Source organism: Chiroxiphia lanceolata, chromosome 5 (assembly GCF_009829145.1).
Source record: "Chiroxiphia lanceolata isolate bChiLan1 chromosome 5, bChiLan1.pri, whole genome shotgun sequence".
Lineage (NCBI taxonomy): Eukaryota > Metazoa > Chordata > Aves > Passeriformes > Pipridae > Chiroxiphia > Chiroxiphia lanceolata.
The window spans coordinates 67,253,253-67,267,253 of record NC_045641.1 but is presented as its reverse complement, the minus strand read 5'-3'; the positions used below and the strand labels follow the sequence as shown (position 1 = coordinate 67,267,253).

At 39.5% G+C, this 14,001-nt stretch overlaps 1 protein-coding gene across 4 annotated transcripts in view; it reads right to left on the bottom strand.

The window, feature by feature from the left end:
- EPS8 (epidermal growth factor receptor pathway substrate 8) overlaps positions 1-14,001 on the bottom strand; it is a 136,289-nt gene that overhangs the window by 21,770 nt on the left and 100,518 nt on the right. For 3 of the 4 annotated variants that reach the window (XM_032687235.1, XM_032687232.1, XM_032687234.1), the window contains 6 exons: positions 13,604-13,730; positions 13,158-13,246; positions 9,502-9,576; positions 8,859-9,007; positions 6,347-6,530; positions 2,350-2,483 (listed from right to left, as the gene is read on the bottom strand). In XM_032687235.1, coding sequence (XP_032543126.1) covers positions 2,350-2,483; positions 6,347-6,530; positions 8,859-9,007; positions 9,502-9,576; positions 13,158-13,246; positions 13,604-13,730 — 758 coding nt within the window. The remainder of the gene's footprint in view (positions 1-2,349; positions 2,484-6,346; positions 6,531-8,858; positions 9,008-9,501; positions 9,577-13,157; positions 13,247-13,603; positions 13,731-14,001) is intronic. The other variant, XM_032687236.1, reaches the window with a different exon arrangement.

The window sequence follows — 14,001 nt, the reverse complement described above, 5'->3', positions numbered from 1 at the left end:
GGTGGAACGAGATGATTTTCAGGGGCCCCTTCCAACCCAAACCATTCTACGATTCTGTGATTTCAATAACTGTGTCTTCCTACCTTGTCCACATCTGATTGTCCACATCCTGATTCCTTCAAGAAACATCACTCAGGAAGAATTTAAAATAAACGTCTACATTTTACTTTTTTAGCAACATGCCCAGAACATGGGCCAGGCAATGGCTGCATGCTTCTGAAGAGACTAATTCTTCAAGCCTATCCTAAAGAGCCAGTTTACCCTGGACACAAATATTCTGAACACTTACCTCCATTCATCCATCCACCCACTCCTGTGATTCTTACTGCCTATCAGATAAACCACAATTTCACCCCTTTGCTCTCCAGTGTACTCTCCTTGAGAGCCTAGGGGGTTGTACAGACTTCCAGAGAGTTCTTCTTCAAATGACAGCACAAAACCAAACCACACAGCATAAAACTCTGAAATGCCACAAAACTTGCTGAAAATTATTTAGTACTCTTTCAGCGTTGGAGTTCCTGAAATTCCTAATATCACACTGAAAGTTTAGGATTCTGACAGTTTATTTACATCACCCAAGGAAAGCACTACTTGGAGGTGCTGGTGTGTTGAAATACATCCCATTGAAATTCCCTGTGATTAAAATTTCTATGGACAAGGTGTAACCTACCTGTCCCTCAACAGGAACAGGTGGCTTGGTCACTACCTTCAGGCTGCTCATTAGGAATGCCAGCTTTGATCAAGGACCAGCAAATAATGGTGGAAAGAGTCAGCACGAATTTCTCACTGCTCCCCCAAACCCATTCCTCTTTGTTCGCAGATGCTTCAAAATGCAACTTGAAATGAGCTCCCACCAAGCACTGTTTTATGTGTCTCAAGAGCTAATTAACAAAGGGAAGCTCGTTCCATGTTGAAAGGACTGTGAGACAGGGGCACACTGTGGATGTTTGCATCAGTACCAGCCATCTAGACTCCTTCCCACAATCAGTGGTGAGAAACAGGCACCACTATGGCATGTCCCATTTCATAGTTTTCAAAAGACTAATTTCACCTTTCATGAACTGCCTCTTAGAAACACCCATTTCTCTTTACCTGCCACAAAGGAGGCTTGGGTGACTTTCAGTTGCAGCCAGATACACTGATATCAACAACAGTTCAATGTAATTAGACTCATTCTCTAAACTGAAGTAGAGGCAACAACATTTACTAGAATACTCTTGCTCTGAAAGGACAAAACAGGCCTTACCACGTTACAGATAAGAGAAAGGAATTTTTAGTACAAATCATCTAGATTTCAAGCTGACTGGTCCTGAGACAAGAATGCAACAGACAACCAAGTTTGAAGAAACAATTAAGAGATGACTACTCTGCTATTGTTGTTATGAAGAGTAAGTCCAAAGTTCAGGAAAAGAATTGAGTCTTTGACCTGCATACCACATGGGAATTTGATGCATGCAGATTGATAACCGGATCTTTTAGCACACTGCTAAAAAGCAGAAATAAAACTGGGAATTATGCAAGGGTTTTCATCACAATAACTAATGATCAGCAATCTGATCCTAAAAACTTAGCTTAAACATCTTCCACGGTACATAAGCCAAAATACTGTTCATATGGCTTATATGAAATATAGTTTGGCATGGGGGAGTAATTCCAACAGTTCTTTACTGATCTACTTCCACAGCTTGTGCTGGTAAAAATTCTGCCCACAGACAAGGCTAAGGAGCTTTGCACTTGATCTTGTCAAGTTATTCAGTTTTAGGCTAAAATGAAGGTGGGGGGGATGTGTAAAAAGGCACTGGTTGCTGTGCAAACACTTCAGGGCATTCTCTGTAATATTTGAAAAAGAATGGAAGAAACAAAGAGTCACTGTTCTGAAAATGGGTATTTATACACCAGCCCAGAAAACAAAAAGCAGGAGATTATGGAGCACTAAGTGAGCAGCTAAGCAAATCAAACAATCAATCAAAACAAGGACAAGTGAATCTCAGAGTAGACTTGTCATTCTTTGTAGTTCTGAAAAGAGCAAAGAGTATATTTAAAAACATGAAGCAAATCAGAATTAAAATTGAGTTGGAATTCCACTATATCATTTTTGACAGCAGCATCAATTTAACATCATAGATAAACAGGGTAGTTTCGTAGAAATCATACTAAGAGAATTTTAATGGTGCACCTTAGAGAAGCAGCAAAGGCAGAATACACACTGCTAACCAGAATCACTCCCTGAAAAGAAATAATGACCCGCTGCAGACAGAACCAGAGGTAATTACAGACACCACCACCCCAACAGCAATAAAGTCGGGACAGTTTTCCACAGCACCACGAACGCCGTTGAGTCAGTGTTACCTATCTACATGTCGGCTAACAGTTTGCTTAAAGGCAGCAACAGCTGCCCCCTGGTCCAGCAGAGGCCCTCTTTTGTAAACTGTGTTACTGAATGCATACCCATCCGACGGAGGGTAGTCAGGAACACCGGGAGGCTGGAAGACAAAAGAGAAACAAAGCCACAAAGCGCATTAGTGTCATCAGCGGTACTGCCCACTCACTTAATCCCGCACCCCCAGGGTCCCTGTCGGCATTCCCGCATCCTCAGGTGCCCGCGGTTCCGCTATGAAAAGTTAATAACTTCTGCATTTCAAATACATAAGCACAGAGATCAAAAGGATAAGAAGAAAAGAATTTCTATCCTGTGTCATCCCACTGCATTAATATTGCAGTGGATGTTCTTTAGAAAAACAGTTCTCCGGGGCAAGGTCCATGTCATCTCTCGGATGTTCACTACAGCAACACAACTTACAAACAATGGCTGAACAGCTTTAAAATAAACTGCACTGCAAAACTGCTTTGAGCTTTTGTTCTGGGTGTACACTTGAAGTCAGAAACCTCTGGCTAGCCAACAGTATGGTTGTATAAAACATAAAGCCTCACAAGTAAAACTGTCACTCTTTTGCAAGATCATAATATAAAGCGGCTCATTTATGTCCCTCTCTCACTGAACATGACTATAGTCAATGAAGAGATGCAAATGGGACTGTGCTGTTGGTATAATCAAGGAATTTAGTTAAGAAAAAACATTACAATTTATCACAAGGACATATATAAGAAGATTCAAGGCTTCAGAAAATTCTTTTTTTTAAAAAACCCACTTTAAATCCAGCAGTGATGCTCAGCTTCTAAGTAAGAAATATTTTAATCACCATTATTCCAAACAAAAAGAGGCTAAACAGTTAATTTCTAGATATTATAATATTGAAATTGCTCGTTCTGTATCTTTTCCTTATACCACCATCCAGTTGCCCAAGTTAGAATCACTGAGACTCAAGAGCAATTGCCAAATCTCTAAGCCTCGTTTGATGGTGAGGTTTTTTGTCTTGTTTTCTTGTGAATTATTATTTGGTTTTGGTTTTTTCATCTCTGTCTGGGTGGCTACAGAAAAATCTACCTCCAAGTATCTGACCTGCCACTCAGAGACAATTGTGCAGGGGACTGTGGGTTTAGGAAAAGAAATTAAAACCAAACAAACTCCTCTCACCATAGAGTATTCTTTAAAACTGTATTATTAAGACCTCTATGAAAAAAAATCCGAAGTGTCATCTAGTTTATACCTTACATCACAAGACACACCCTGGAAGCAGGAGCTCATTTTACTTCACGCACAAATTATTTGCATCGCCTGAGCCTCACTGGACTCTCTGGTGTTTGTTCCATCACCATTTGCAGTCCTCACTGCTGAACTGACTCCACTTTGAAATCCCTCCAGTGGGAGCTGCATGTGTGGTTAGATCTTAAGATTCAAGAATGGAAAGGCAAAGACAGATTCTCCTGAGTGGGAACCCTCAAAGCTCTTTTCCCGGTGCCAGAGCAGCCCCTGCCCATCAGGGAGGATGGCACCACGCACCCCCTTTTCCACCCCCAGCACAGCACAGCTCTCCACAGGCAGCCGTGGTCCTCAGGAGATCAATGCCACACTGAGACACGAGGTCAATTGGCGGCAAGAGACAAACACTTAAATTCTCATCTTACTTTTCCATCATTACTCTTCATTAAATAAGCTGTTACTGCAGACTTAAGGAAGAATAATTATTCTGGTATCACCCACTCCAGGGTGGCCTTTTTGCTGCAGCCAAATAGCATTTTGCACTCATGCAGCTTTTTCCAGCTGAGTACCTACAGCATTTCACAGCTATTAAGCAGCTCTGTGTGCTCTTCCCCCTAGGGATGTGCTGAGGAGACATGGGCACAGGGAGCCAAGGCACCAAGGTTAAATCAATTGCCCAAGACCTTGCAGGAACCAGTGACAGTCATGAAACTAAGGCCTGACATCCCAGGAGCCAGGCACACAAACAGCTTCAATGAACTGGGATATATATATATAAATATATGTGTGTGTGCATGTCTGTGTGTCTTGAAGGTTAAGATAAAGAGGCTAACTTGGCATAAACAACTACCAATGCAACCAGCCCTACTACCATGAAAAAGAGTGAAATCTACTCCTTGAAACACAAGCAACTAAAATACCTCAATATATTCTCCCTGTTCAAATTTGGTTTAGGTTTTTATATGTGTAAATGAAATTTTTAGAATCATCAGAATTCTCTTTTCAGTACTAGTGAAAAAGTTTCAGTACTGCTGTTATTATTATTTTTGTTGTTGTTATTTAGAAGGAGCACAATTTAGACAAAAGTCCGCATGGAAATGTAGAGCAGGAGGGAACAATGAAAAAATGTTCAATGAGATTTTCTGGGGAGGTGACTAGGGAAAAAGGTGACAGCAATGGCAACAGCTACATTTCACATTGTTGTGCCCATTAATTTTACTAAATGCTTTTTTTGCTCAAAATGAAGCACCGGCAGTAACTCAGTTTTTGGCACATTTCTTCTTGTATATCTTGTTAGGCATAAAGCCAAAAAGTGTTTAAAGTAATCAGATCTGTACCATTATCCTCCTTTGCTTGGTAGACTTTTTACCAAATTTCTTTGTCTCTATAGCTGAGTAGACCTTTTTTTTGACTGAGATTTTCATGAAAATAAAGTTTTACTGTGACTAGGCAGTTTTGATAAACTTTTGCTGGGGGGTCTTTATTGTTTCCAATAAGAGAGCTGCTCTGCAAGAAAACACCATCCCATAACAGCCAATAATTATTCCCCTCAATATTCTTCCAAATGTAATTTTTACTAGCACATAAAACCATACGTAGTTCAAAATTAAGATAAAATCCAGTATTGTTGTGCAAAAATGTACTCCAAGTATGGTACTAGTGTAGACTGCTTGAGGAAGATAGACAAAACCTGTAAAGTGAACCTAGAAAATTCTTAGGTGCCCTTCAATGTCACAGCTGCTACCAGGGGACCCTGGACTAGCTAACACTTGATTTAAACTAAGATCAGCATAGAAAAATAAACAAAAAAATTAAATTAAGTCTTATATCTTCCCCAAAAAAATCTTCAGAAATGAAAATTTTTATATCTTTAAAAAGGCAATGGTTTTCTTTGTTAATTAAAAAGAAAATCCACATATACTCTTAAAATTTTCACAAAAAGCAAAGTTCATTTTCTGACCAACTCTACTGAAAAAATAGGGATAGAGTCTTGGTTGAGAAACAAAGGGGCTGACTATAAAGTTGGTCAGTAAAAGCTTTCTAGTTTCTCTGAAGGCTTTAGATGGTGGTGCATGCTTCCATTCTCTAAATAGAACAAGCTAACTTTTGCTAAATTCACCACATTCCTTTGGAAAAAAAAAAAAGGGTTGGGAAAAAGTTTTGTACAATAATTGTCCTAGTCAGCAGTTATTTTTCAGAAGTAGGCCTAAATTGTTGTATGGCTTGTATGTATTACCTTGATAGCACCTCTGAATACTTCCACTGTATTGCAAGTACTAAGAGATTAATTAAAAGGAATATTCAATTCCACATTTATGAAGAAGCAGCTTAAGTCCAAAATTCCACAAAAAAGGGGGGTTTATTTCCTTTAGTCTGCATGCCTGTGCATGTGGAGCACATTTGAGAGCACTTTGGTTCAAATACTGCCTGAAGTAAATATGACCAAAATCAATGGGATCTGATAGCAGAGGCCCCAAATCAAATTGAACCTTAGGGGCTCGGACTGTCCTCCCAAGTTCAAGGAGAGCAGCAGGCAAAAGCCTTAAATTTTTCCTAACAGCATTTTTGGTGGCTGAACGGGTATCTGGTTTCACACAACTTTAATGTAAGTGTAAAGAGCTTGCACTGATGCAGCAGATGCCAGAGGATGGTTACTCCAGCAGTATCACAGAATACCTTCCTTATGAAGGAAGCAGTTGATGTTGCTGCCAGCTAATCTACAGAGCACTGTCCCAAGTGACCCACCTCGGTTGACATCCTTTTCATCTCTTGTTTTCGCTGTTGCTCTGCAACGTTTGCCACAGACTCAGCCAAATGATTGAGTTCTTGCTCCTTCGGAGCTCCCATGAAGTTCAGCAAAGGAGGCTCCCAACCATTTCGGAAACGGGGGACATAAGGTGGAATAAAATGGTCTTTGGGCCAATCGGCTCTGCATGAAAAGTAAATCAGAGATCTGTATCAAGGGCCATATGAATACTCATTAAATAAGTTACTGAAAATTGAAATGCTTTAGAATTTTTATTAGTGTAGCGGAGAGGCTGGGATTACAGCAGAGGCAGAATTGTGCTAGAACACAGAAAATCAGCAGAAAATATTTATTTACCACAACTGCCCTCCGTGCAGCGCCCTGCAGAAAGAAACTGCTCCTGCTGTTAAGGACATGTCAATGCTAAAATACAACAAACTTCTGTCTTGTAACAAAGGATGGGCATTAGAAGAATCAATCAAAACAAATATAGGATTTGTTTTAACAGTGAGATGGGGAAAAATATTGCTATGCTCTGTTTGTGTGAAAGCAGCGGACAAAAGACTTCAAAGAAACAGATGGCTTTGTAAGAACTCCTGAAAGCAGGTATGAAGCATGGAAGCTTTAGGGGGCCTAGCTACACCTAAACCAAAAAGTTAGACAGCTGTTACTGATAAAAAAATCCATCCAACTGTACATGCTCCAAGACACATGAACTATCACCATGTTTGCTGTTTTACAGTCCAGCTTGATCTTTATAAAATACTGCACTACTTTCTGGAGTCCCATTAGCATTCTCTGTCGTAATACAAAATACCTAAATGAATGCTTTCAAGCTCTGCCTTTGCACTACACATAACACTCCATCCTGCAATATACATTAATTTGTCTTCACGGTGGAAGCAGGAATGGGAACGTACATTACAGTCTTTTAACAGGTTCATTCCTGACACCGCTCAAAATTAAGGGAAAAATGCTTCCAGTCACATGAGCAGTCAGCAATTCCTAACCTGTTAGCAGGGCCTGAGTTAGGTCAGTAAGCCTCAAGTGGTATCATTCACCTCTCCTACCACACTCCAACCCAGTGTACTTCTGGATACTGAGATCAGTCAGAGCATCAATTCTAATCTGCACAGGTCAACCAACTACATTCTAAGTGCTTCACTCTTCACTACCCAACACGAGCTATTTCTCTTTCCATTAACCTTTTTACAGGATGGACTTAAATGAATGGATGAGGGTAGTTCCCAAGACAAGGAGCTCATTATTTTACCCAGTGCTTCATTTTCCCTGCACAGGGCTCCAATGCCATGAGGTGATTTCCACTGCCAGTCCCCCCCCAGCCTGCTATGGAGCCTGCAGAGCTTGAGGCAGGCAAAGGCAAGCACTTTGCTGGGATAAGCTTTACTGGGATAAGCTCTCTGGCAACCTACAAGGAGCTGCTCTTCCTGTCTCCAGCTCATTTTGCAGTAGCAGGCAACATAATAGGCCCAAAGGACAAATTTGGACATTCCTGATCCTGCAGCAGAGTGAGACCAAGGTAAAGTCCTGTGTGTCCCTCTCCCTGCTCTGATGATTTTTCTCACTCTGTGCTCTTGGGCTTTCCATGCAGCTTTTCTTACCAGCAAAACACTCTGCAGTTTTTAATCAACCGGTTAATTAATTTAAAAAAAAAAATATCCATCTGGTAGACATTTATGTTCCAATTTGAAATCTAAAAGCAAGGATGAATAAACACAAAACACATGATGCATTTCCAGCCCAAGTGATAGCATACTTCATCATCATCAAATGTACTTATCTATCACAGATTACAGAGTCAAAATGCACTTCAATACTTTAAGGTTTTTCTTTTGCATGTTCAATTCACCTAATTTCAAACTATATACTTACCTCAAAAACAACACATGCATACAGAAGTTAACTTTCAGCTAAGCCTAATATTAGTACATCCATTAAATGCAACGTACACACATGTAGCACAGTTCAGTCAATAAATATTGTTTTAAAACTATAAACATTTTTATAGCATTAAGATGCTTTTAAAGAAGTAAAGGCATTGCAGATTTTTAACTTTTAATAATTATTGGAAATTGAAAATAGACATCTGTATCCTATTCTTTAATATTTTGTCATCTTTTTATTGCAGCTTCTTCAAACTGATTTTTAATGAAGTCCAGATGGATGCGTTGGAAAAATAATGGTGAAAAACAACAGGACACATGCAAGGGACAGTTCAGAAAAAAAATTACTGCAAAAGGTTATGTCAAGAGATTCTGGATCACAGACAAAAAAAAAAAAAATCTGTCTGCATTTTCTCTCTCCTTGAGATCCCAAAACCCAGTGAAGCTAAACAGTTCCTTTCTAAAAACTTCAAGGAGTAGTTCTGAAGAGTCCAAAGCCTAACAAAGTACTACTGAATTTACTGGGGGCTGAATAACCTGGTTAAGAGCATGTCAGTAAACTCGATTTTAGAGATCTCCTCTAAAACCTGCAAAGACTTTTCCTCACCTGGCTTTGGTCCACGTGTCACCCAAGGACATCCATAACTGTCCCTCCTCACTGGTGACAGTGTATCGCAGGAAGTCTATGGTGTCTTTTGTTAAGAGGGGGCTGAGTACTGTACCAGCAAGCTCTGGACCTCCTGTTGTCTGTACCACCTAAATCCAAGGATTAAAAGAATACAAACAACATACATACTGTGAGTACAGAAGTTACTGTGAATACACAGTGCCTACAGTGCTGCCAATGTGTCTGAATGTCCTGCAGGTTAACTAAACTATTTATTGCTGAAGAGCTGCTGTTCTGGTCACCAACCATTTTTTATTTAGACCCACTTTTGGCAACGTTATTTTTGCTTTACTGATCAAAGCCACACATAATTCAACTAAACAGACACGCTTTCAACTCTCCTCCTTCTTTATGCAAAATATCTCCATTTTTTATTGTTAATTAAAAATTATAACGGCAAAGCATGACACAAAGCTGAAGACATTTAAATAAATATATTTAATAGGTGGGCATATATGCAGAAGAGGACATAAATTATTTCCTAAAGAAAACCTCATACTGAGATATGCTCCTTGAAAAGGTTACAGAGCATATAAATACACAAGTTTTGAAGGAAAACGCTGAGAAAATTGTAAAAGCTTACCATTTGTAGTGGGGTGAAGAGAAAATGAACCAGATCAGCTGCACTAGGATTCTGGATATGGAACTTCAACTTAGCCTGAAGGAATGGAAAAAAAAAATATATATTTTAAGAAACATTTAACTATTATGACAGTAAATAGTTTACATAATAATGGTCATCCCTGGTCAGGTCGCAGGTCCTAAAACCAAGTGTTTTGTCTGAAGTGTAAGTGCTCATTCATCCCATTGTTTTTGAATCCATGTATATTGTAGCACCTATTGTGCAAAACAAGAAGTTCCACAGCTGAATTACATGCTTTGTGAAGCAGCAACTCCTTTGGAAATTTGACCCCTCTCATTAGTGCTCTGTAAGTTCTTTTCCAAATAAAAGCTGAGCTGCCCTTCTGCCCTCGCGTTTTCCAGCGATGTTCATAATCATTTACAGATTTATTATGTTCTTCCTCAGTTTGGACTTTTCCAAGCTAAACTAATTCCTTTGAGCATTCTTGTCCTCCCTGCATCTTCTTCAATTTTGCTATACTGGCAACAAAATAAGGCCAGGAAACATGACGACATACTGATGCTCTTTATTTGTTAATTTTCTGTTGTCTTTTTTTCCCCTGATGTTTTTCAACATTTTCTTGGTTGATTCCATTAAACACAGATGACTTTCTCCCAGGAATCTCTATTACATCAACATTTTGTTCTGATTTGTTCTATATATGAGATTTTTCCTCACCTGTCCACGACTATCATATTATCAATACTGAATTTCATCTGTCCCTTTATCTGATATTGTGAGATATTTCTACATTTGTAGACTTTGCTCCCCATTTGCCAGAACACCTGTAAATATGTGGGACAGCCATGGCCTCTGCAGAGGCACGTGTGGGACTTCACTGCTAATTTACTACACTTTGAGAACTGATATTTTTGCCCTATATTTTGTTTTCTATTTCACTAAGCAAGTATCTAAGAAGCTACAGGTATCTAACAAGCTACATTCAATCTCACAGTACCTTCTTTAGGAACTGTGCAAGCTTGCTGGATATGTTTTGGAAAACCAAAGAAACAAGATCAAAGAAAAGGTGGATCTGAAGACATTATTTTGTTTTTTGCAAGGTGCATGTTTGCTTCTTCCTCATGTTAACACACATTCCTACAAACTGCACCCTGTGTGCAGGTATCTCAGAGATATCTGGTTGCCACAGATCCTTGGAATGACTTTAAGGATTATCAGCATTACCTTCACCACTTCTATTCCTCTGGAAGAAAGGCAGTTTGAAGGAGGTGAGGTAACATACTGTGTGGTTTGCTGACTTAGTTTTTGGATAGATGGATGAATGGTGCCCATTCAAACAGGGTTTCTAGCCATCTGCCTTTAATTTGCTATTTGGATCTGCTGTTCTTTAACCCATTATCAGTTCTTCAATTTGAAATTGATAATCTCTTGTGCCCCGCCAATAAAAAATGGTTTTCAAAAAAACATAATATCAAAGCTTTTCCAAGTAAACATGCACACAAAAAACAATAATGATATTATATAAAAAAATTCAGAAGAAATACTAAAAGTCACTGATACAGCTTCTTGGAGGATTTCTTTTATTTACATATCACCCACTGGCCTTGTAGGCTCCACAGATAAAAAGCATGCCTGAATGTGTTTTAAAAAGTTATAGTAGCTTTTATTGCATCTTGCCATCTGTTCCTCAAACTGCTTTTGGCTAGCCTTGTCCTGCTTTTACATCTAGCCTTCCAGTATTTCCCTCCAAATGAAGGAAGGAGGAGGATGTGTTTTTACTTCCAATAACTTCCTATATTCTGTTCTTCAGTCATTACAACTTACTCCCAGCATAGTTTTTTGACAGATGGTAGGCATTTTCTAGAAACTTTGGGGTTTTAAAACATGGGGTTTTAAAACAGTTTCCATTCTACTGGCAAAGATTATATTCTTCTAGTTACTCCTTTTATTCTTAAACAAAATTCTGCATTTTATACAGTTCTCCATGTCTGTCATGAAGTGTCAGGAAGTGGAACTTTTGTGGAAGTGAGGCTTTTGTGGCTCCTGCAATGGTGCTGAAGTAAAGCACTGTTACAGCACAACTCTTCAAGAGCAACATTAGAAACCAGGTCCTAGATGCTGCTGAGCACCAAAACAAGAACTGCTTTCCTCCTGCACAGAAGATAAAGATTTCAAGGATGCACAGATTGTTCTTGGATAAAAAATGAATCTAAAGGCAGAAGGCAGAAGAATGGGAAAAAATGGACACTACAAGCACTAGTGATGAGGACAAGCATGTTCCGAGACATCCATCCCCCTTCTAAACAGCAACCCTTTAAGGTCAGAATCACAGAACTTGATAAAGAGGTTTTTTTAAAAAATAGACATTCTTAACATTTCTAAATATCTCTCAGAGCCTAGCAATCAGAATTCATTCCCTAGGAGGAAGAAAAAAGCTGGTTTGGCTCAGTGAATACAAGCCCAGTTTTCCCCACTGGCACAGCCTCCCCAGCAATTGGAAGCAACAGTCAGTATCTGACAGTAAATGCTTTGAAGGTGTCCCACTTGCTGCCTCCCTTGAATAGGAGATTCCCACTTGAGAGGAGATGCCAGAGAAGGCTGTTGAATTAGCATCTCTGCTTACTGAGAACCTACAAAGCAGCAGGAATTTGTTGGATGGAATGTTCTGAGCCCAGAAGGCCCTGTGGTAATGATGGCAACAAGCACAGAGAGTCTGATGGGCACAGCTCAATAAAAGCAAATTAAGGCCACAGCTGGTGATGCTGGCAAACACACAACAGAGCTGTGATCCCAACAGATGTTCCTAGAAATTCTTTTATGATTCAAACTCAAATTTCCTAAGTAAAAGGCTTTAAAGAACCAGGAAAAGAAGAAACTCAACAGTGCTGAAAAAGAAATATGCTCATCTAGTCACTGTGTAGGGAACTTGAGGAGCAGCACCCCAAAGCTCAAAGGCCAACCTAGGCCACAGGTGGCCAGCCCTGATCTTGCCTCAGATCAGCCTTGGATGGAGAGGGAAAAGGTGAAAGTCCAAGACCAGTCAAGCCTCAGCTGAGCTATCTCCCTGTGTGCCAGCCAAGGACCAAACAAGATTACATTTCCAGGTATATCAGCATTCCTGCAGAGAATACTTGTGGGGTTGCTCCTTCTGAAAGAGCAGTGGAGGCCAAGACAGTGCAGACTCAGGCTCACAATCCCCTGGATGGTGTGACCACCTCTGCATGGCTGGCAGCTGTTGGGCACTGAAGGCCCCAGAATTTTTCTCTACATGGTCAAGACAACAGGAAGGTTAGGCAGAAAACTTTATTAATGCACTCCCAAAGACAAAATAACCTTCTGCAGCTCCCTCAAGTGCATCAACCACAAGAATTCAGACCCTCTGGAATAGCAGAAACCTCCAAGAAAACTTAAAAATAACTACGAGGCAAATTCATCATGTTACTGATTCTTCCTTCTCCTCTTCATCTTTCCCCATAATTTGAGTTTTTCCCTCCAAACTAGTGGAATAAGCCATAAGCAAATGCAGCAAAACTGACACCCAAATTAATCTGTAGTGGCAGAGAAAACAAAGATCAAGTTATACTTAGCATCAGCTCTCCCAGGAAAAAAAACTTATTGCATGTCACACACCAACATATCCATGAACAGTCACCTACCAGAAGATTGAAGCCATGCTTGAACTTTTGGAAGCAATCAACAAATTCATCTGGAGGGGGTGGTTTTGCACGGAGAGTGAGAACTCCCTCTGGTGAACAAAATGAGATATTTATATATTCATTTATATGTATATAACTTCTATCAGTATTTCAGATACAGTAAACATATACATACACAATAAATTTATCAACTTACAGAATTTTCTAAATACAGAAGCAGAGCAAGGAGCATATTCTGTGGTCACATCTCTATTTAGTCACTTCCCACTGCCTTCAAGCAAGTGGTTTTTATATGTTTCCCTCTAAGAATATACTCCACAGGAATTTATGTGCTCAAAGTGAAAAAAAATTACCACACTGATAAAAAAAAGCAACACAAAGACACATTTGCTGGCTACTTCAGTGATCCTTAGAGAAACTGAATTGGCTGCAGTGAGAAATCCTACCTCCAGGTCCTTTCTTTTTACTTTTCTTAGTTTTCTTCCTCTTTGAAAGTTCAGCAAACGCTTCAGCAGCTTTTTGAAGTTTGGTAACAAAATACTCTATGTCATCCAAAATGTGGTTCAGAATTTGCTGTGGAAGAAAAGCAACAGTTTCTCTACAGAATATATAGCAGAAGTACTCCAGAAATTGAAACATCCAGACCTCTCACACACCAACAGCTTCCTTGGAACAAATTTCATGCTAGAACGTTCCATATTCAGATTCACTGTGTTCTTAACTTTACATACATGTAAAGCATTTAAAATCTAATTTTTTTAAAAGCTTAGGGTCACTGGACATTTTTAAAATATGATCAACAGAATTATTAAGTTCAGATTGCAATGACACAATTTGTTCACAC